This window comes from Pelodiscus sinensis, chromosome 2, assembly GCF_052426305.1.
Source record: "Pelodiscus sinensis isolate ZL-2025 chromosome 2, ASM5242630v1, whole genome shotgun sequence".
In the NCBI taxonomy this organism is placed as follows: Eukaryota; Metazoa; Chordata; order Testudines; family Trionychidae; genus Pelodiscus; species Pelodiscus sinensis.
Genome location: NC_143053.1, coordinates 86,963,725 through 86,985,551, shown reverse-complemented (window position 1 = coordinate 86,985,551; position 21,827 = coordinate 86,963,725). Strand labels below are relative to the sequence as shown.

At 40.6% G+C, this 21,827-nt stretch overlaps 1 protein-coding gene across 3 annotated transcripts in view; it reads right to left on the bottom strand.

Moving 5' to 3' along the window:
• ANKRD12 (ankyrin repeat domain 12) overlaps window positions 1-21,827 on the bottom strand; it is a 134,533-nt gene that overhangs the window by 37,005 nt on the left and 75,701 nt on the right. For 2 of the 3 annotated variants that reach the window (XM_075920968.2, XM_006117461.5), the window contains exons 4-7: window positions 16,893-16,961; window positions 11,972-12,118; window positions 9,297-9,497; window positions 4,441-4,583 (exon numbers count right to left, since the gene is read on the bottom strand). In XM_075920968.2, coding sequence (XP_075777083.2) covers window positions 4,441-4,583; window positions 9,297-9,497; window positions 11,972-12,118; window positions 16,893-16,961 — 560 coding nt within the window. The remainder of the gene's footprint in view (window positions 1-4,440; window positions 4,584-9,296; window positions 9,498-11,971; window positions 12,119-16,892; window positions 16,962-21,827) is intronic. The other variant, XM_014570674.4, reaches the window with a different exon arrangement.

The window sequence follows — 21,827 nt, the reverse complement described above, 5'->3', positions numbered from 1 at the left end:
ATAAATACAAATATTAGTTGTGCATTCTTACTTATGTCTAACTTCTTGAGTAATAATCTCCAATTTGATATAGGCTATGTGTACTGTAATGACATAACAGAGTGCTCCAAGCTTTTACCAATGGAGGTCCAGACTTCAGAACTGGACTTCTGGGTTGCATCCTAACTACTGAAGTGGGATGTTGCCAATCAGATGAAGGAGGAAAAAATGCACCCCCCTTTTCAGGCAATTAAAGTGCCACACTGTTTGGACCCAGCAACAGCGGGGTGGGGGGGGGCAGGAGGGCAAAGGAAGTAATCACTTCTTCCCTCGTTTCCTCTGCTCCATCTCTACCTGCACTCACCTGGCTACAATTCCTGAGCTCTACATTACTCCCCTTGACCCAACCTGCACAGGACTCTGTTCTGAGGAAGGGGAAGTGGCACTTCAAGAAGTTTAGTGACAAGGAGTGCCTGGAGGTTTTAGGAAGAAAAGGGCTGTGAAAAAACTGGAGAACCATAACTTCTTAAGAAGTAAGAATTTACTTGTTTTCAATTGAAAGGAAGTTCTAAAAACAATGAATATATTGATTTTAACTAAGCGAATCAGACAAGGCACCACGGTGACTTATTTTTATCAAGCACCCATTCCCATGCCGTGCCTTGTTCCTCTTTTCCATAACTTATAGCTAGCTGTCCCATACTTTCCTGCCCAAACTCTCCTTTCCTTCCAACACTGACCAGAGCTTTCCTTCTCTTCAGACCCTTTTAATACCCTATACCCGTGTTTCTCAAACTGTGGGTCCCGACTCCCCGGGGGGTCGCGAGCAATTTAGAGGGGGGTCGTGGTATCACAAAGTTTGAGAACCTCTGACCTATTCTATTTAGCAGACAGTTCTTCCGGGAGCTATTGAACACACCCTGAGAGCTTAAAGGAGATAACTGAGGAGCTTGACAAGTGACAGTGAAGGTAAAGAGGTACCAACCCAGTACACAGCAGCAGTCATGGCCTATAGTACAAGCAATGGCTGCAAGCAGTATTAGTATCAGCATAAAACTTCCAGTGGTACTTGAGGCTCAAGAATTTTGCAGCTGTAACTTGTGCAAAAGTGAAGTGTTTGGCTAATATTTTTCAATGTGTATTAATTCAAATTTAACTTGGGATTAACAAATGAACAGGCCAGACAAAATCAGGTTGGGATTTGAATAAAAAAAGTACACTATATAATAAAATTAGTAAATTGTAAAAGTACAGGATGAACCTCTATGGATTGGGCCTCTCTGGGCCCAGGACCACACATGTTGCTAGATCAGAAAGCACCAGCCTCAGAGGTTTAGATTGGCTGGGAGTGTAGCCAGTTTGGTGGGCTGCCGCCCCACATGGGACTGGGAGCGGCTGCTACACTGCACAGGGCTGGGGAACCAAGAACAGAGCTCCAGATATGGGGCCGGGAGTCTGACAGCCCTAGGAGTGGCTGCTGTCCCACATGGGACCAAGAGCCCCAGGAGCAGCTGCTGCCCCACATGGGGTGGGGGGCTAGGAGCAGAGCCCTGGCTACGGGACGAGCAACCCACAGGGCCAGAGGGGTAGGAGCAGAGCCCCATGAGCAGGCTGGAATCAGCAGAGCCAGGCAGATGGGCTGGGGAGGTCAGGCATTTGGTTCTCCCAAGGCAGCGGCTAAAAGGAGAGCCTTAGAAGAGCCCAGAGATCTGACTTCCCCTGTTCAGGCAGACACCTATGTTTGGGACTGCTCAAATCCCGCAGATGGTGGACAAGAGTATTATATTATATAAATAGGGTTTAAAAGGTACAACTAGATAAAAGCAAACTTTATCCTTTTGTAATTCAGTAGCTGTAAAATGAGTTTCTGTAAAATGAATTTTCTGGGAACTCATTACGCCAACTAGACAGCTGTGATACTTGCTCACGTAGAAGACCTAATTGAAAGACTTAAGCATTTTATTGACACCACTCATTCCGACTCCCAAAAGCAAAGCATTGAACAATCAAGGCAAGGAAGATAATTTTATTGCTGCCTCTTATTATCCACCACATTAACAACTTTCTATTAATTCCTCCATTGGCTTCCCTTTTCCACAAATTAAGAACTTCTTGGCCTTCCCTTACAGGCCCATATAATTCTGCCCTGGCTCATGCATCTCTGAACTTGTTTTTTTAAATCACTTAATCCCCCTTAGCTTCCATTATTAAAGGAATTTTCATATTCCTTTTGTACACTTCTACAATTATCTAAGGGTGTACCTACACAGCAGGGCTTAACTCGAAATAAACTATGCAAATTGAGCTACATCAATTGCATAGCTTATTTCGAAATTGGGAGCATCTACACAACACTTTTTTTTTTGAAATAGAGCACTCTTCCTCTGACTTCCCTTACTCCTCATACAATGAGGGTTACAGGAGTCATAGTAAGAAGTCCTCCAGTTTGACAGTATTTCGACATTATTTGGAAATAACTGCCAGCTGTGTAGACGCAGACTAAGTTATTTCAAAATAATGCTGCTGTGTAGATGTACCCTTGGTGACTTTGTCCATCCAGGTCCTACATGCTTAGAATGTTCTATTTTCTGTTTTCCAAGCCATTACTCTTCATTTAGTTCCATTCTGAAGGCCCACTTCTGCCACGATACCCACAAGAAGGAAGTCAATAAATATAGCCAAAAAAAAATCTCATCACTTCCTACTGTAGACTTCCCAAAAGAGTGGCTGACAGACTTCACCTGGCCCAGGGCGCAAGGTGTGGGGGTGGTCCTGGGCTCCCAGAAAGGGCTGGGCCTCGGGTGGAAGGAGTGGGGTAGAGGCTAACCTTCCCCATCCAGCCCTGGGTCTGCTGACTCCTCCCCCATCCACCCCATTGGCATGCTTGCTTCCCAAAGTACTCTGTCTAGTTTAGAATGTTATCGGTTTGATGTATGAATGATCTATGTTTTATTTCTTGTACAGTAATCACAGCATACAGCACTTAAATAAAGATTATTAATAAAGCCAACAAATAAACAAAGGAATGACTGGAACATCTAGTTTGCAAAAATCCTGCACTGAGATAAAAACACAAAGCCAGAAATGATAGAGAAAGGAGATGGATGTAAACCTATAGAAATACTATCAATTTCTTACGAGACTTGACAGCAAGCATACAATTCTTAGGGTATTAAGAGAAACACTGATCTAGTTCCATGCATAAGCAGTCCATAAATAAATGGATGAAATACTATAAAACTATTATCTATAAAATATTAATATAAAATATTCAGTAGAAACTGAAGGGTAGTTTACAAGTTATTTTCTGTTGAGAAACACACACAATAGAAGAAGTCCAGGGAAAAAAAAATCTTCTTAACATCAGAACATAAAAATGGTCATACAGAGTCAGATCAAAGGTCCATCTAGCCCAGTATCTGTCTTCCGACAGTGGCCAATGCCAAGTGCCCAAGAGGCAATGAATAGAATAGGTAATTCTCAAGTGATCCATCCCTCTGTTGTCCATTACCAGCTTCTGGCAAACAGAGCCTAGGGATACCATCCCTGCCCAGTCTCCCTATTGTTGGACCTATCCTCATAAATGTATATAGTTCTTTTCTGAACCCTGTTATAGTCTTGGCCTTCTTGCCGTAGGATGTTGTGCAGTTACACACGTTGACTGTGCCTTATGTGAAGCACTTCCTTTTTTTTGTTTTAAACTTGCTACCTATTAATTTCATTTGGTGATCCCTAGTTCTTGTGTAATGGAAGAAATAAATAACTCTTCTTGATTCAATTGCTCCACACCAGTCATGATTTTAGAGACGTCGATCATATCCCCGCTTAGTTGTCTCTTTTTCAAGCTGAAAAGTCCCAGTCTTATTAATACTTCCTCATATGGCAGTTGTTCCATACCCCCAATCATTTTTGTTACCCTTTTCTGAACCTTTTTCAATTTCAATATATCTTTTTTGAGATGAGGCGACCACATCTGTATGCAGTATTCAAGATGTGGGCGTACCATAGATTTATACAGAGGGAATATGGTATTCTGTCTTATTATCTAACTCTTTCTTAATTATTCCCAACATTCTGGTTTTTTTTGACTGTCGCTGCACATTCAAATGATGCATTCAAAGGACACAATGACTCCAAGATCTCTCTCGAATACTAACAGCTAATTTAGTCCCCATCATTTTACATGTATATCTGGGGTTATGTTTTCCAGTATGCATTCCTTTACATTGTTTTTTAACCTGCTTTCATTCAATAGCTTTTAGAATCTTTCTACATGTTTTGAAACCTAGACTAGGACAGAAGATTTGTTAAGTGGAGCACTTACCAGGGCATAAAGCAAAACAAAAAAGGGCAGAATCAGGATTACATGGTCATTTGGGAGAGAATACAATGCTTTTTTCCCTCACTAGGTTCAACATTTGCACCTACAGATACTTATTTTTTCCCCTAAAACATACTCACATCTCTGTGCCCACTGCTAGCAGAATCATGAAGTGGAGTATCATCATCCAGTCCTTGTGTGTTCACATCTGCTCCTGCTGCTATCAGAACCTTAGCAACATCGTAATAACCAACATTACAAGCTTCATGAAGTGGAGTCCAACCTGTAATTGTGGAAGTCAATATTTAATTTTTGACTTTATAATATTAATATATTGTTTTAAATCACTATATGTGTATTGTAGTTAAAAAAAACACTTGAAAACATCAGCACAAAAACACAATTGTTAGGTGAGTCATTTCAAAGTTGTATATATCTATATCCTAAGCAAATTCCTGTGTTACAATAGGACTTGATATACATAACATGGCACTACTGTAACACCTTCCATCTCAGGATCCAAGTGTGTCATAAACATTAAGCCTCACACTAACATACCAGCGTAGGTAAGCATCCTATAATTACTATTGTGACAGGGTCAGGCCAGAGGGCTAAAGTAGAAGGGGAGAGAGACCGCTTTAAAAAGCAGAAAGAGCTCTGGCTAATTAGGAAAGGGTTACTTTAGGGCATGTAGGAGTTATCAGGGGCAGAGTGGGAGCAGCTAAGACTAGGCTGCTATAAATCAATTAGGGCCAGCTGATCTCATTTCAAGCTGCCTTGGAACCTTTTAAAAAGCCTTCCCTGCTGGGGGAAGGTGCGGAAATTGGAGAGGAAGCTGAAGTGAAGTGAGAGTATAACAGATAGGGAGACAATCAGAGAAGCTCATAAGGGAAACTCAGCATTGCCAGAGACTGCAGGGGAAGTGAGAGGCTCCAACAAGTAGTGTTTGGGCTCCCTTCCCCAAGTACCCTGAAAGTTCAGCGGGTGGCTGGGGAGAACTATTTACCCAGACCAGGAGGTGCCTACCCCAATGTCCTACTAGTGGGACAGAACTAGGGTTGCCAGATGGTTTCAACAAAAATACTTGACACACTTGACATTACATCACAATCTACATTACATCTTATTTAGAAAATATCAGACATTTATATTTTCTCAATTTGCTTCCCAAACAGAAAGCTCAAATACTGGACTGTCCGGTTCAAAACCGGACACCTGACAACCCTAAGTCCGGGCAAGGGCAAGTGGGGCCTGTGGCACAGTACCTGAACTAGTGGCAAGACCATAAACTGAACAGAGGCCTGGGACCCAGGAGTGGGAGTGACCTTGCTACACTATGATTAAACTGAGCACAGAGCTCACAGTGCAAGTCTGTGGCAAAACTGAGAACGTGACCAGAAAACACCACACTAACTCTACACCTCACTCGTAGTTGGCAAATAAATATTTTAGATACACCACTATTTGATTTATATGCAAATGACTGAATAAGCTTCCATTTGGAATTATATTAAGAAGTTGGCTTATGCTAATTGCGAATCTATGTTCTTCTAGAGCAGTGATTCCCAACCTTTTTTTATACCATCGACCAGCAAACCCATTCACAAGTGTTTGGTGTACTGGTGGCATTATATTTGCATATTCATTATACAAATAGTGAATATGCAAATATGGAGATAAAATTTTACCTATCCACCATGGTGGTTGCTGGAGCTGAAGCCACCTGCTGTGAAATGGCTCATGGGGCTGGGGTGTACCCAGCCCCGGCTCCCAGGGCCACTGCAAACTACTAGCTTCATCTCCAGCAGCTGCCCACTACGTGGTGACTGCCGGAGCTGAAGCCGGCTGCTGTGCGGGAGCTCAAAGGGCAGGATGTATCTTAGCCCCGGTCCCCAGAGCTGCTGCAATCATCCAGCTTCAGTTCCGGCAGCCGCTGTTGACTGGCACTAGTCCACAGACCGATGGTTGGAAACTGCTGTTCTAGAGTAACTGAACATACAACAGTAATGACTGACAGATTTCACATTGTTCGGTACAGGTGTGAAGAGCACCCACCCCTTAACATTTTAGATAATGAGCTACTGACAAAACAATAACCCTGATAGGGTATGTCTACACTACCACCCTAGTTCGAACTAGGGTGGTTAATGTAGTCATACGGAGTTGCAAATGAAGCCCAGGATTTGAATTTCCTGGGCTTCATTTGCATAAAGCTGGCCGCCACCATTTTTAAATGTCCGCTAGTGTGGACTCCGTGCCGCGCGGCTACACGCGGCACGGACTAGGTAGTTCGGACTAGGCTTCCTAGTCCAAACTACTGTTACTCCTTGTGAAATGGTAGTTTGGACTAGGAAGCCTAGTCCGAACAACCTAGTCCGTGCCGCGTGTAGCCGCGCGGCACGGAGTCCGCACTAGCAGACATTTAAAGATGGCGGAGCCCGGATTTATGCAAATGAAGCCCGGAAAATTCAAATCCCGGGCTTCATTTGCAACTCCATATGACTACATTAACCACCCTAGTTCGAACTAGGGTGGTAGTGTAGACATACCCATATTTCTTAAAGCCACTAGCATTAGTTCTCATTCTCACAGACTTCAAGTTTCCTTTTAATAACTCATCTACCACCAAGGCTGCACATTTTCTTCACTTCTCCTTCATTCAACCTGCAGCACTAGTTCAACTCTTTCATTCACTAAAGAGCCATTTACTGGACTTGCTCTTAACCAAAGTGCACTCCCCCTCTCCGATTTCTTCATTGCTGAATTTCCCCTCTTCAACCATTAGCTGAGCTCTTTCAGCATCATTCAAGGGCCTTTGCTAACATCCCATTACCTGGTCTTTCTGTGACTTCCGGTCCATCAGTGCTAACGACACTTCATTTGCTCCCAGCCCTTTTTTCTCTTGATATGGCTGTTCATTCTTTTCACACATCAAGCTCCTTCACTCTTGACGCTTTTGCCCATCTCCCCTCACAAAGTCTGCCCTACCATGCTCCCATCTCTGGTTCCCTACTTCTCCCCACCTAATATCTTTCTCTAGCAAAAATCCCATCAGGCTGACTTTGTGGACTACAAATTAATTCTCTTCTCTTTCAGTTCTGCTATTTGCCTAACTAAATAACTCAACTTCTCTAATGTAAATGAATTCCATGCCTGCAGCCACCTTTCTGTCTAATTTGACTCTTTCTTTTCCTATTGGTTCCACTTTTCTTCCCATGCAAGATCTTGCTGATTTCTTCAAAAAGAAAAATGGAAAAATAGATCTTCCCCAACCCAGCAACGCACTTTTGCTTTTCCCTTCCCCTTCAAAAACTCTTTAGTCTTCTCTGTCAAAGACTCATACATTTCACCTCGCTCCCAGTACCTTCACTTGCCCCAGTGACTCCATTCTGTCCCCAGAGACTTGTGCCCACTCTTACTTCCTCCCTTACTCTTCCTAACCTCTCACTCCTCTCTTCATCTTTATAATATAAATATAGTCACCCCATCTTAAAGAAAACCCATCCTTCATTCTATTTGCCTCTCTAACTACCACTCCATTTCCTTTTCCCTTTCATTGCCAAGATCACTGCATGCATTGTTTACAATTAATATCTGCAGTCCTGCTTCTCCAATTCAAAGCTAGACCCTGTCCAATCTAGTTTCCACCAGCTGCACTCCTCCTTACCTGACTTTTTCTTAGCCAACAGTCAAAACCAGTGCTCCATCCTCAACCTCTTTCATCTTTCAGCTGCCTGTAACACTGATGCTCATCTCAAAATCTCAGCCCGCCTTGGCTTTTGAGACTGTCCCATCATGATTCTCCTCCTCCACCTTTGTCAACATGTCCACTAGCAGATTCTCCTCAACTCCCATCCAGCTATCTGAGAGGATACCACAGGGCCGCCCCTTCTAGTCTCCTTCTACACCTTATCACTGGGTAACTTTCACTGGCAAACACAAATTCTGCTACCATCACTACAACAACAATGCTTACATTTCCCTTTCTATTCCATATCTCTCGTATTCAAATTAACTGTTCACCTTGTGTTTCTGACATAGTTTGTGGGTGTCTAGATATCAGCTTAAAATGGCTGATAATATGACTAAAACATAGCTCCATCTCCCTTCACTCAAAAGTTCACTTCACTACCTCATTTCCCAATCATTGTGGATAACACAATCATCCTGCTCATTACTCCAGTCTAGCCTGTAACCCAGGTGTCATCCTTGACTCAAAGCTCTATATAGTTCAGGGGTGAGCAATAATTTTTACAGGGGGCCACTTCATTAATTTTGGCATATGAAACAGACCAGCTTTAGGCCCCCAGAAGGATGGGGGGGGGCCTCGTGCAGAAGTGGTGGGGCTGGGGGCTACAAAGAGAGAGAGAGTGTGTGTAAAAGCTAGCTCTCCATGAGCACTGGCTCCTGCCAGTCCCTGCTGCCTCTGATAAAGAGACAGCAGCGTGGGGGGGGGGGGGGGGGCCAGGCAGCCCTGTGAAAGCCAGCTTTTAAACTGGCTTCCCCAAGCACTGGCTTTCTCTTGCTCCCACATGCTACTGCAACTGTGGGGGGCGGGGGAGGAGTGGGTCAGTGGGAGCAATTACACGCAGGGAGCAGCCAGCTTCGTGGGAGACAGCATACATGTGGAGCCAGCTTAAAAGCCATCTCCCCATGGATACCGGTTCCCACCTCTTCCTCTGCTCCTGCTGCCTTTGATATAGAAGCAGCAAGGGGTGAGAGTTCGTATAGTCATTAGGATTAACCAATAAGCCCAGGTTTATCAGTTAATCGTGTAAACAACTACACACTAACACCCCTATCACCAACTAGCATCACAACCTCTATAATACAAGTTGAGAGACGTCTGATAATTTGTTTTAAGTTACAGTATAAATTTACAACAGAATTAAAATTGGAATTAAATCTGACCTCTAGTTACAAATTCACAACCTTGAATTTTTCTAATTAGAGACTATAGCTAACTTTGAACAAAATGAAGGCACATCAACCTTACCTGCAAAATCTTTTACATTCACATTTGCGCCTAAACTAATTAACTCTTTAACTTGTTTAACATCCCCTCGAATGGCTGCCATATGTAAAGGAGTTTCCCCTCGTTCATTTCTCTTATTAACTTTGTCTTTTTGTCTTGATGAGGAGTTTGGTGTTTTCTTTTGTGTTGGTGTTGTTTGTAAAGGATGATGCAGGTTGGAATCTACAAAATAAATTTTAAAATAGTCGATATAAATTTTGTTGCTGGATAATTTTTACTTTACCTTATTTTATTCTCTCAGTATCTTCAAGTTTCTGTGTCAATAATTGATTGTTCTTTAATATATTCCATAGTTTATACAAAAATAAACTGCAATGCCTTCAAGAATACATTTCCTTTTTGTGTAGCAAAGATAAAGAGGTGTACAAAGGACTCCTATTTGCTATAATCTGTCTTCTTTGCAAGCAGATTTCATGAGACCACAGGACTGGATGAATTCCATATCCGAATTCAGTAATATTAAAAAAAATTCATCATTGCCCTTTTTAGAGCAACCTAAGGCTCCATCTCCCATGTGAGGTAATTTTCCTAAGTTGTTACCAAGGGCTTGTTTAGACTATGCTGAAGTTCCGAAAGAGGATATGCAAATTCACGTGGAATTTGCATATCTTCTTCCTAGCTCACTTTCGAAAGCACAGCTTTCAAAAGTGAAAGTAGTTGGGACACATTTTTTCGGCAACCCTGACCCTTTTTCGAAAAGCCGCTCTTCCTCAAAAAATGAGGTTTATGTGGCTTTTTGAAAAAAGGACGGGGGGGAGGGGTTGCCAAAAAAAAAAAAAAAAAAAAAAAGCGTCCCTACTTTTACTTTCAAAAGCTCTGCTTTCAAAAATGAGATTGGAAGATATGCAAATTCTACAGAAATTTGCATGTCTTCTTTCGGAACTTCGGCGTAGTCTAGTCATAGCCCAACAGTGGCCTATATGTAACAAGTTAGCAATTTATTTTGGTCCTACTAGGCTAAGGGCCAAATTTTCAAAGGTACTTAGGTGCCTAAAGATGCAGACAGGTGCCTTGAGGAACTTTCAAAAGCACTTGGGCACTTGCGAAAATCCCTCTCGACATCTAATTGCCTTAAAAAAATCTGGCCCCAAGTCTACTTCATCAAAATCTTCTCAGAGTGGTCAAGAGTTAAATATATATGGACACTGAACTATGACCTCAACAACAGAGATGGGAACCCAAAGGCAATCTTGCATAAATACTGCCAAAACACACATGTTTTATGGATACAGTGGTTTTTAGGTTAAGAATCTCAATTCAGCATCTTCCAGGAGTTAAATACCATTTATAATTAAAAAAAGGTATCCAAAATGGCTCCCAAATATGAGGTTTCTCTGCAACTCACCTCACAGGCTGATAAGGAGCTGGAAAGCCCTGAAAGCACACACTCTCAAGCTCATGGCTTCTCAGCAGTCCAGTCTCTGAGTTTGTGGCTCCCAAGTAATCAACCAGTCTGCCATTGAGCCAAGGACTCCAAGGCTTCTGGAGTTTGCAGACTCATGGAAGCTAGCTAGATTATCTACTTTTAAACCACTTCTCCAGCATCCCCTTTCATGGGAATTTTGAAATTTTTTATTTTCCTTGCAAATCAGAGTGAAACCAGAGTGAAACCAAATTCTGAAATACTGAAATCCTACATAAAATAAACATAAGAAGGGCCATATTGGTTCAGACTAGAGGTCCATTTAGCTTAGTATTCAGTCTTCTGACAGTGACCAATGTTAGGTGTCCCTAGAGGGAATGAACAGAAGAAGTAATCATCAAGCGATCCCACCTCTGTCATCCATTCCCAGCTTCTGACAAACAGATGCTAGGGACACCATTCCTGTCCATCCTGGCTAACAGCAACGATGGAAATGGAAATATCTTTCTTTTCACTTCTATGGTTAAAACCACAACTGAACAACTTGAAAGATTATCAATTATCACACCAGATTCTGAAAGTAAATATAGACATTTACCTTCAGATTACTTTTGTTCAAGTATTAACTTCATAAACATTTATGGTAGAAATGAAGTTAAATTGTTAAGTTACATTAACAAAAATGTATTACAGCTCTTATGATGGAGATGTAACTCTACAGGAATAAACCATAAAAATCTTCAAACAGCATTCAACACAAAGAAGCTGATACAGCCCACAGGTAAAAATCTTGACTCTATTTAAATCAATAGGAATTTTGTCACTAATTTCAAGGGGGCCATAATTTCAGTCCATCTGAAGACTACCATGGATTTTTAGTGAGAGTTGAACTGCACCCTAAACTAGTAAGAATATGTTAAAGTGAACTCCCCTCCGCCCCCAAAAATCAATGAAAATGTACCATAACGTTGACAGCTGGAATACTCAAAAATGGGAAGTTCATAATTATAGTCACAAAGCAATTCTAACATATCCTTTTGTATATTATAACTTAAGATAGTTAGGAACTTTCCATTACAATATTTGACAGAAAGTGCAGTTTTCCACAAAACTGAAAATTTCCACAGGAAGTATTTTGAATCAAAAGTTCAGAAGTGTTCTTGATTAAGTCAGAGATTGTTTTGGAAGACTAAAGAAAAAAAATTGACAGGTGGAGGGGTATTCATAGGATAGGAGTGAGAGAAACAGTAATTCAACTGGCATTTAGTATCACCTGGACTGTTGTCTCTAGCTGTCATCTGCATAAGAAGGGCCATCTGTTTGCGCTCCGAAAGTGGATAACCAAAAAGAATGCTAACTGGTGTTGACTTCTTACTTCCAGCTTCCTTTTTCACTTTCTTCTTCTCTGGACCTTCTTTCTCTAGAAATATTAGCACTAATAAGATTCTGAAAATAGCCAACTATAGTACAGAATCTCAGTCAGATATAGCGATTTTCAATTATTTATGAGAGCTTGGAGAAAAAAATACATTATGCCATGCTGCCCCACTTAGTACATTTGTGTTACCTTCTCTTCAGTCAGCGTGCATAAACTTCCAGTTTTGTCATAATTTTCAGCTTATTGGAATATACTTATGAATAAAGAAATTACAATTTTAGAAGTACATCATAAAAATAACATGACTATAAACTCACTAACTTGTTTTCATATAGATGCGGAGTCAAAATTTTGATTTTTCAATGATTCAAGTAAGAGGTGGAAAAATTCCTTAAGATGTTCGAAGTGTATGCCAAACCCAGTGCAAGATGGTCCCCAACTACATCTTCTAGTGCTTTGCAGAATGCAATTTGAAAACAACAGAAATAATGAGGATTTTGCTTTAGTCTCCTGAGGGTAATATCCCACTATTTAACAAAATTCACTATTAGTAAATTGTTCCTGATATTACAGGTACTCTCAAATTCGTCTCATTACTCCTATTTTTACCTCCCCTTGTCCCACCTTAAGTAACTTCTTCCCCTCCTTGAAACTCATACTCTTCCAATATGTGTTTTTCCTTGGTCAACATTTAGCAGAAGTCTCAAGGGGGTAGCCATGTTAGTCTGTATCTGCAAAAACAAGGAGTCCTATCACACCTTAGGGTATGTCTAGACTACATGCCTCTGGCGACAGAGGCATGTAGATTAGGCTACCCGGCATAGGAAAATGAAGCAGCGATTTAAATAATCGCCGCTTCATGTAAATTTAAACGGCTGCCGCGCTGAGCCGATCAGCTGTTTGTCAGCTCAGCGCGGTAATCTGGACGCTCCGTGGTCGACATCAAAGGCATTTGTCAACCTCCCAGGTAAACCTCATCCCAGGAGGCATACCTGGGAAGTCGACAAATGCCTTTGATGTCGACCGTGGAGCGTCCAGACTACCGCGCTGAGCCGACAAACAGCTGATCGGCTCAGCGCGGCAGCCGTTTAAATTTAAATGAAGCGGCGATTATTTAAATCACCGCTTCATTTTCCTATGCCGGGTAGCCTAATCTACATGCCTCTGGCGCCAGAGGCATGTAGTCTAGATGTACCCTTAGAGACCAAGGGTCTACACTGCAGAGCTTTTCCAGAAAAATTTCCATTTTTCCAGAAAAACTACACTTAAGTCCACAGTTATTGCATTCTTTTGACAGAAAGTTGAAAGAACGGGTTTTGCTGACTGCGGTAAACCTCCTTCTATGAGGAAGAAGCCTTTATCCTGAAAAAGCTTTTTCAGAAAAAGGCGTGTGTGGACACGAAAGAGTGTATTTTTTCTAAAGAAGAGGCCTTCAGGAAAAAGCACAGATGTCCTGGTGGCCACTCCATTCGCAGTAATCACAATTGAAATGCAAGATAGCATCCAATCAATGTGGACGCTATCTTTCGAAAAAGCGGATCTCTTTTTCGTTGAGCTTTTGCTGTATTGATGCTCTCTTTTGAAAAATGTTTTTCCAGAAGATCTCTTCTGGAAAAGCTTCTTACAAAAGAAACTTGCAGTCTAGATGTAGCCTAACAGGTTTAATTAGGGCATAAGCTTTCATGGGTAAAACTCACTTCATCTTGTTTTAACATTTAGCAGAGTTATTGAATATTTATGGTCAATGATTTCAAAACTCAGAGCCAAAATAAACAGCTTGACTTCTGAAGGTGCTGAGTACCTAAAAATGCCCACTCATTTCAATATAAGCTGCATTTTTTGAAGTCCCTAAATATGAATGTAGAATCTAATACTATATGTGCGCCAATTTTAAAACTTCGCTCTGTGTCTTTTTGTCTGTCCTCTTCAAATTCCATCTATTTTGTTCATTTTCTTCTGACATGGATGAACATATTATAGAAGTGGCTTCACCAGAGCTTTACAGACATGGGAGTAACACACGATTTGCTGGGTTTTTTTTTAAAATCAGAATTATTTCTCATGCATATCCCTTCCAATAAGTATATTGTTTAAACTAAGCCTGATGACAAGGAAGGGGGGGGAGGGGGAAGGAGGGAGGAGGGTGTGTGTGTGTAGGGGACAACTGGAGTTGCTTAGTTTTATTTAACTAAAATCAATTTTAAAATGCAATTTCATGCATTAATTGAATTAAGATTTCCATCCAAATGCAACTTGACACAATTAAGTAAAATGTATTCAGAATTTACGAACAAAAAAGGAATCATTCACATTCTCTAACATAATATAAAAATTAAGAATCTGAATATATGTTAAGCTGTAACTGGTTAAATAAATGTGCTTAGATATATGCAGTGATGTTGTAGCCATATCGGTTCCAGGATATTAGAGATATATGGTGGGAGAGGTAATATCTTTTAATGTGCCAACTTCTATTGGTGAGAGAGAGAGACCAACACAAGATATTACTTCAACAAAAGATATTACTTCACCTACCTGGTCTATATATAGATCTAGTGTGTCCTTTGGTTTAGCAAAAAGTAGTACTAAATTTAGCATAAATGCTCTATTTAGTTACATATCAATAGTCTTTAATGGTTACCTGCCAATGAGAATCAAACTCTCGTATGAGGGCAAATTAAAAAATACAAATGCAAAACAAGATTGAAAACTATTATTTAATTCTACATTCCCTGCTTGATAAAAAATATTTAAATCACCAAGTTTAAACATGATTTAAATCAACCTACGCTGATAATAAAATGCTTTATTTTAAAAACAATGATTTTATCTAAGGGATATAAGAAGTTTGCAGACTTTGGCTGCGGACATCTTAAATTTGGAAAAAAGACTTTGTATTGGTACAATCTCATTCTTCCATTTCCTCACATCTTTTTTTCATAAAAGCTTTCAAGAAGTCTGTAGTCCCTGGATACAAAAATCTTAAAGATGGAGGAAACATTATTAGTACACACTAGTAACATACAGGAGGTAAATTGAAAGTGTACTAAAAGAGCAAACTGTTCACATAAAGCAAAAGCCCTATTGATCTGGGTTATGTAATTGTTGTCATATGGTGATACATTAAATGGAAAACTTTCACGTGGTTTAGCAACCTAGAAGCATAATACTCCATACTCCTCTAGTCCTCTGCAATACTCCCTCCTTTGCTCCCTGCAGTTCCTTTACTATTTGCATCCACTTCCTCTTATCTCCAAGTAGTCCCCTTTCTGCTTATACCCTCTTCCTTTCACCTCCCTTCTTTTCAGTCATAGATCTGTAACAAATCCTTCTTCTGCCTGACCCACACGTCATTCACCATTGTAAGTTCCCCCTCCTGCTGCTGCCTCCCTGCAAAGCCTGATGTTCCCACAGTTTCTATAGACTTAATGCTCTCCAAGGAAAAGAGAAGCAACTAAGAACTGTCTCATTAATTCCTTGTTGAACAATATAAACATACTTTTGTTTTACATTTCAAAAACATTTTAAATCAAAACTAGGGCTGTCAATTTATCTGCGTTAACGCTTGTGATTAATGCAGGGCAGGATTAATGTGTTAAAAAATTAACGAGTTAATCGCAGGTGTTAATGCTGCGCTGCCCCTTTGAAGTGCCACCCCAGAGCCTCAAAGGGGCAGTGGAATGCGGAGCTGATTCCCGACTGTGCATTGCACTGCCCCTTTGAGGAGCCGGAGCAGTACTTCAAAGGGGCAGGAACGTGGAGCCAGGGATCCGGTGGGTACGGAGTCCGGGGTCAGCTGGGGACTCTAGCTGATCCTGGGCATCCGCAGCGCTGCCCCTTTGAAGCTCCGTCGCAGTGTTTCAAAGGGGCAGCACATGCAATTAATCGAGATTCATTTTTTTAATTGCTTGACAGCCCTAATGAAAACTGTTCTAAGCATAAAAAAATTATAGCCCTGAATTTTTATTGTAATTGAGAAGGAGATTGTTGTTGGAAACTTTAATTTTTGAAGGCTTGCAATTTCTAAACTATGTACCTCAGAATTCTGGAATCCAGAAAAAGTGATCAACACCTCAAAAATAATAATACAAAAAATTCATACCATTATCTAGCTCCTATTAAGAGTAAGAAAGTTCAGGTGAGGGAATCAGAATAAAACCTATACTGGATCTTTGGTTTCAACTATGAAGAGGTTGCATGGATTATTTACTCTTCATCCACTAATAAATTAATTCTATCAAAACAAAGTGCTCTAGTTTGTCTGGCATGATTTGTGTGAATAAATGCTTACTAATTACCCATGTTTCTTGTTCTACAAAACAGTTTTAAATATTTAACTTTAATTTCAGAATTATACCTCAATGTTGCTTTTAAAATCTTCAACTTGGCAAAATAACATGCCACAGCCAATACCGCTATAGTTGGACACACTTTAAAATTCTGTCTTGTATGTTTGCAAATGCAGTATACTGTACATTTTCTATTCTTTTTTATTTTGCCTATGTTCATCATCACTTTATATTCAGCAAATGGTATATTCCTTTCCTAACTGTTTAACATTGCAGAATGCTGTTAAATAGTTGCACTTAGGGATCCTTGGATATGAAAAGTATCAATCAGATAACCTAAATGAACATAATTTAATGTATTTCCAGTCATTCTTTTGTCATTCAGGAAACATTTCTTTATCCACTTTTCTTCTAAAATTCATACTGTGTTTTAAAATAACTCTAAATAGTCAATAAACACTGAAAATAACAATAATGTTAACAAAAAGCCCCTGAACTACAGCAGGCGCACCTAATAAGCCATTTACCTGAATATGTCCTGTAAGAAGGTATTAATCTCTCCCCCCAGTTTTCATGTGTATGTCCTGGATCTGAATCTACAGAATGAGAAGACACAGGAGAAAAAGGGTGGAGGGAAACATGAGGAGAGAAGTATGGTATACAAAAGAGAAACTCTGACACACTATTTAAAAAATCTCTAGATATTTAGTCAAAGACTCATGGAGTAGTTTTTCCATAGCTTTTAATCAATAATCACACAAATCCACAGAAAATTTCTGATTAATGATCAGGACCCCTGAATCATGCAAAAGCCAATCCTAGCAACAAATATGATATGTAAAACCACTCACTGCTCTAAGATCTCAACACAGAGCTCCCTGTACAATATACTGCAATAGGCAGAAAAGGCTTAGTAAAATGCATTATGGAAACCTTGAGTTAAAATATTCTTGCTTTTTTAACCTCAGGATATTATTGTATTCACAATTTGTGTATTTAATTTATTTATAAAGATTAAATCTGAAGTGAAATTCTCTTATTAATAGGGACAGTGTACGTTTAAACGTGAAATTTTGAAAATATATCTGAACTAACAAATTTCATTTATAATATCCTAGACCCTTAAAAGTTATGTTTTAAAAATCTAACTTCTCTTTCAATATATTGTTGTTTACTTTTTACATTTCACTGCGGGGACAATATAACCCAGACAAGTCAGGTTTCCTTCTATTTATATTGAATTCTTGGTCAATTTCACTTTCAGGTTCTCTGTACTAGTACAATAGTACAGTGATAGCCATGGATGAATGTACAGTTGGGGAAGGTAAGCCCTCAACCCTGCACCTCGTGCCCGAGACCCCACCCACACAGGAAGCCAAGCCCACCCTCTATCGGAGGGGCAGGCCACCCTCGCACCCCCGGTCACCACAGCAGCAGGCCTCAAGGCTCCCATGTGTGTCTCCCAGGTCCCAGAGCACAGGGAGGGTACACTGCCCCATCCTTAGCACAGCTGAAACCTGGGAGCTGGGCTGAGGCTAAGTAGGAGTGAGGGCGGGCCCATACCTCTCCGTTTGGGAAGGCATTACCTTCCCCTGCCTCTTATATCCACCATCCATGATGATAGCATTAGAAAGCATATATAAAGGAATTTCCATCTGCGAGGAAACATGGTAACAGTTTTTGAGTACATAAAAGGTTGTTACAAGGAGATGGGAGAAAAAGTGTTCTTCTTAACCCCTGGGGCTAGAACAAGAAACAATGAGCTTAAATTTCAGCCAAGAAGGTTTAGGCTGGACATTAGAAAAAAATACTTCTTTACCATCAGGGCGGTTAACTACTGGAATAAATTGCCTAGGCAGATTGTGGAATTGCCATCATTGGAGATTTTAGAGAGCAGGCCAGACAAACACCTGTCAAACATGGTCTAGATCAGTGTTTATCCAAGTGTTCTGCAAAATCACTTTTAGAAACATATTAACCGGCCGCCCCGGTTTGTTTATTTACGGGTACTGTGGCCAAACCGAGGCAGCCGACGCCACTTCCTGCAGCTCTCCTTGGCTGCAAAGGACGAAACGGAGCCAATGGGAGCCGTGAGGCTCCATGGCCGCGGCTCCAGTAAATAAACAAACTGGGGCGGCCGGTTAATGTGTTTCTGAAAGTGATTTTGCAGAACAGTTTTCAGAATCACTGGTCTAGATAATACTTACATCCTGCCATGAGTGCAAAAGAATGGACTAGATTACCTCTTGAGAGGTCCCTTCCAGTCCTATGATCTTTCCTCTGCAACAGACTTTTTGTTTTGTAAAAATTTTAAAAACAACCTCACAATTTTGGGCACAATTTGGTTGGATGGAATCCATTTAATATTTTCTTTTGCTGTAACCCTCTTAACATCTTTAAAGACAATTAAAAATTAATAATATATATATATGAGAGCAATGTTCTAAGATGCTTTTCTGCACTTAAATGATCATGGCCTGATGAAATTCATACCGAAGTGCTAGCAACCACTGGTAATTCTTTTGGGTAATTTATGGTAGACAGATTATGTCCCAATGCAAAACAAGTCAATCTCTAAAAAATTTAGGAAAATAATATACAACATGGGCTTTTCAAAAACAAATCATGCCACACTAAGCAAAATGCTTCTTAGGTAACGCAACAACATTAGTGGATAAAGGACATGCAGTATGACTAGCATATCAGAGCTTTAGTATCACATGGTCCCATGCAAAAAGTCCCGTAAGGTAAAATGAGAAATATGAGTACATGTCTCAATACAAGAACAAAATCAGAAACAAAACTAGTTAATAGGTCTGTGTGAAAGTAAGTTATGGGTTAGTACTGAGAGGAAATTAATGTTTACAAATCATGCAGAAGTGAGAAGTGTCTTTACTATAAATTACATAAGAGAACAAAGTCCTTTAATGTGGTTAATAAAAAAACTGTGATGGACTTAAACTAATAGAGATGTCAGGTTTATACCAGTATAATCCCAGCAAATTCTCTAAATCATAAAATGATTTTAAAGCAAAACATATCATGATTTAATGTACGAAGGAGAAGTCAAATGAATAAATATAGAATGGTGAAGCATAAATATGAAGGAAATACTGATTAGGAAGTATACTACAGAGAAATATATGTGGGTTCTTGTGGACATTGAACTAGGAAAGCCTTGGATAGACACTTATTTTCATTTATAAAAAAACAAACTGAAGCCACCAAAAACAAATTAACAGTTAACTTTAAAAAAACACAACACCTAATGCCCAATCCTCAAAATTAAGCATCTGTATAAGTATTTAAAGCAAGTAGTCCCACTGACTTCAAAGGGACTGCTCAGGGGGTATAAACTGTGGTATGTACATAAACGACTGCAGCAGCAGAGCTTTAGATCTGAAACTGAAAAACAAGCTACAGTTGATACTGATTAAGCCTCAACTGAAATATTATTATTTTGGGCACCACATTTAAAAAAAGAGAGAGAAAACAAGAAAGTTATTGTTACGAACAAATAATAAAAGGTTTGGAAAACGAGGCTTTGAGGAGAGGTAAAGAGACCCCAAAGACTAATTCTTCACAAACAAACAAACACAACAAACACAACAAGAACAAGAACTGCAATCAACCATGTAAAGAATTTAAAAGCAAAAACCCACACCACGTTATTCATGGTAGGCAGCAAAATGAACATTTTCCTACTTTTGAGAAAGTTATTGCTAGTTAAATAACTAAATCACCTTTCTGCCTGTTAATCAAGGCAAAAAACTCAAAGAAACAGAAGCATTCATACAAGAACAGTTATGTCTGTTCATCCTCAGATTACCAGAAGAAAAATTGAAATATTCTAAGTCAGGGGTTCCCAAACTTTTTTGACACAGGGACCAGTAAATCCATTCACAAACTTTTGGAAGACCGGTAATGTTCATTTGCATATTCATTAGCAAATGATGAATATTCAAATAAGTTGTTTCTGGTCCTCCCAAAACCCCCAGTGCCAGCTTTAGCAAAGCTTTTGATATGGTCACCCACAATATTCTTGCAGCAAGTTAAGGAATATGGATTGGATAAATGGACTGTAAGAGACAGAAAGCTGGTTAGACCAGGGTTTCCCAAACATTTTACTTTAGTTAGAACTCTTTTTTTTTTTTCAGTACTGCTTTTTGCAGCCCAAAAATATAAACACATAAAAAACAAACTGAGAAAATACCAGACATATTTTCTGGCATTTTCTCATTAGGTAAGTTTTAATACTAGATCTATCAGTTTGTAGTTTCGAACTGCCTGGCTGGTAAATGTGCTCAGGCTGCATGAGTGTGTCTTCCAGCCAGACAGTTTGCAACTACTCGAAGGGGGTGAGTGTGTGGGGGGACAACAGAATCCCCAGGTCGGACTAACTCATGCTTTGTCTCTCTCTCCTGCACGCTGTCCCTTGGTGCCTTCCCCTCCCGCCACCCAAGCCCCTTCTCCTTCCACTCCACCCGCCACCGCCTCCTCCTTGCCTCCGCCCAAGCCCGCCACCGCCACCTCTCCTCTCCTCTCCTCCCTGCCGCTGCCCAGGCCATTCCCATTCCCTGCTTTCTACTCTGCGGGGCCGGAGACCACGCTCAGGCCCCGGAGGCCGAACCCGGAGCCAGCGTGGCCCTGCCACATGCCTCCGAAGAGTTTTAAAATCCTCGGCTGTGACATTACGTCACACCCGGGCGTCCTCGCTGCACATGGGCAGCAGCAGGCGGTGAGGAGGAGCTGCGCACGGCAGGGACGCTCTGGGGGCGGTGTGGGACAATACGCGGGAGGGGCCCGGGCCCGCTCCCACTCCAGGCAAAGCCGGGGGGGGGGGGGGGGAAGAAGGGAGACCCAGCTTCACATATTGGTGGAGCAGAACCCCCACTTCTGTAACTCGCCAGCACTTCCGGGTTCAGGGGTGCGGGGCCCGAATTGACCTAAGGCCAGCCCTGCCGGCAGTCACCAGGCATGCTGAGGCCCAGTATTTTTTTCCTGTGGCCCAGTACTGGGCCACGGCCCATAGTTTGGGAAACGCTGTTCTAAGTGAATGACTGGCTCTGGATTGGGAGGCTTGAATTACAGAATACCTACTAACACGTAAGAAAAATATATTTTTGTCCAATCTAGAAGTCCAAAACTAAAACTCCAAATAGAATTCCCCTGAAAAGAAAGTATGATAAAGTGTGATAATAGCAACTAATAATTTCTAATACACAAAACAACTATCAATATTACAGTAAAATCCAAAGAGCCCTGATAGTAAACTTGTTGTGGTAAAGCTAAATAAGAAACCAAGTGCCTACCTTACCCATTTCTTCAGCTTTCTCTTTAAGACCATGGTATAGTTACACCTGGGAGAATTCTGTACCATGTGCATGCAATTAATGAGCCACACATATTTTTAATTTTTTGAACAGAAAAAAGCTTCTGCTGGAAATTTGCTGCAGTTTCAC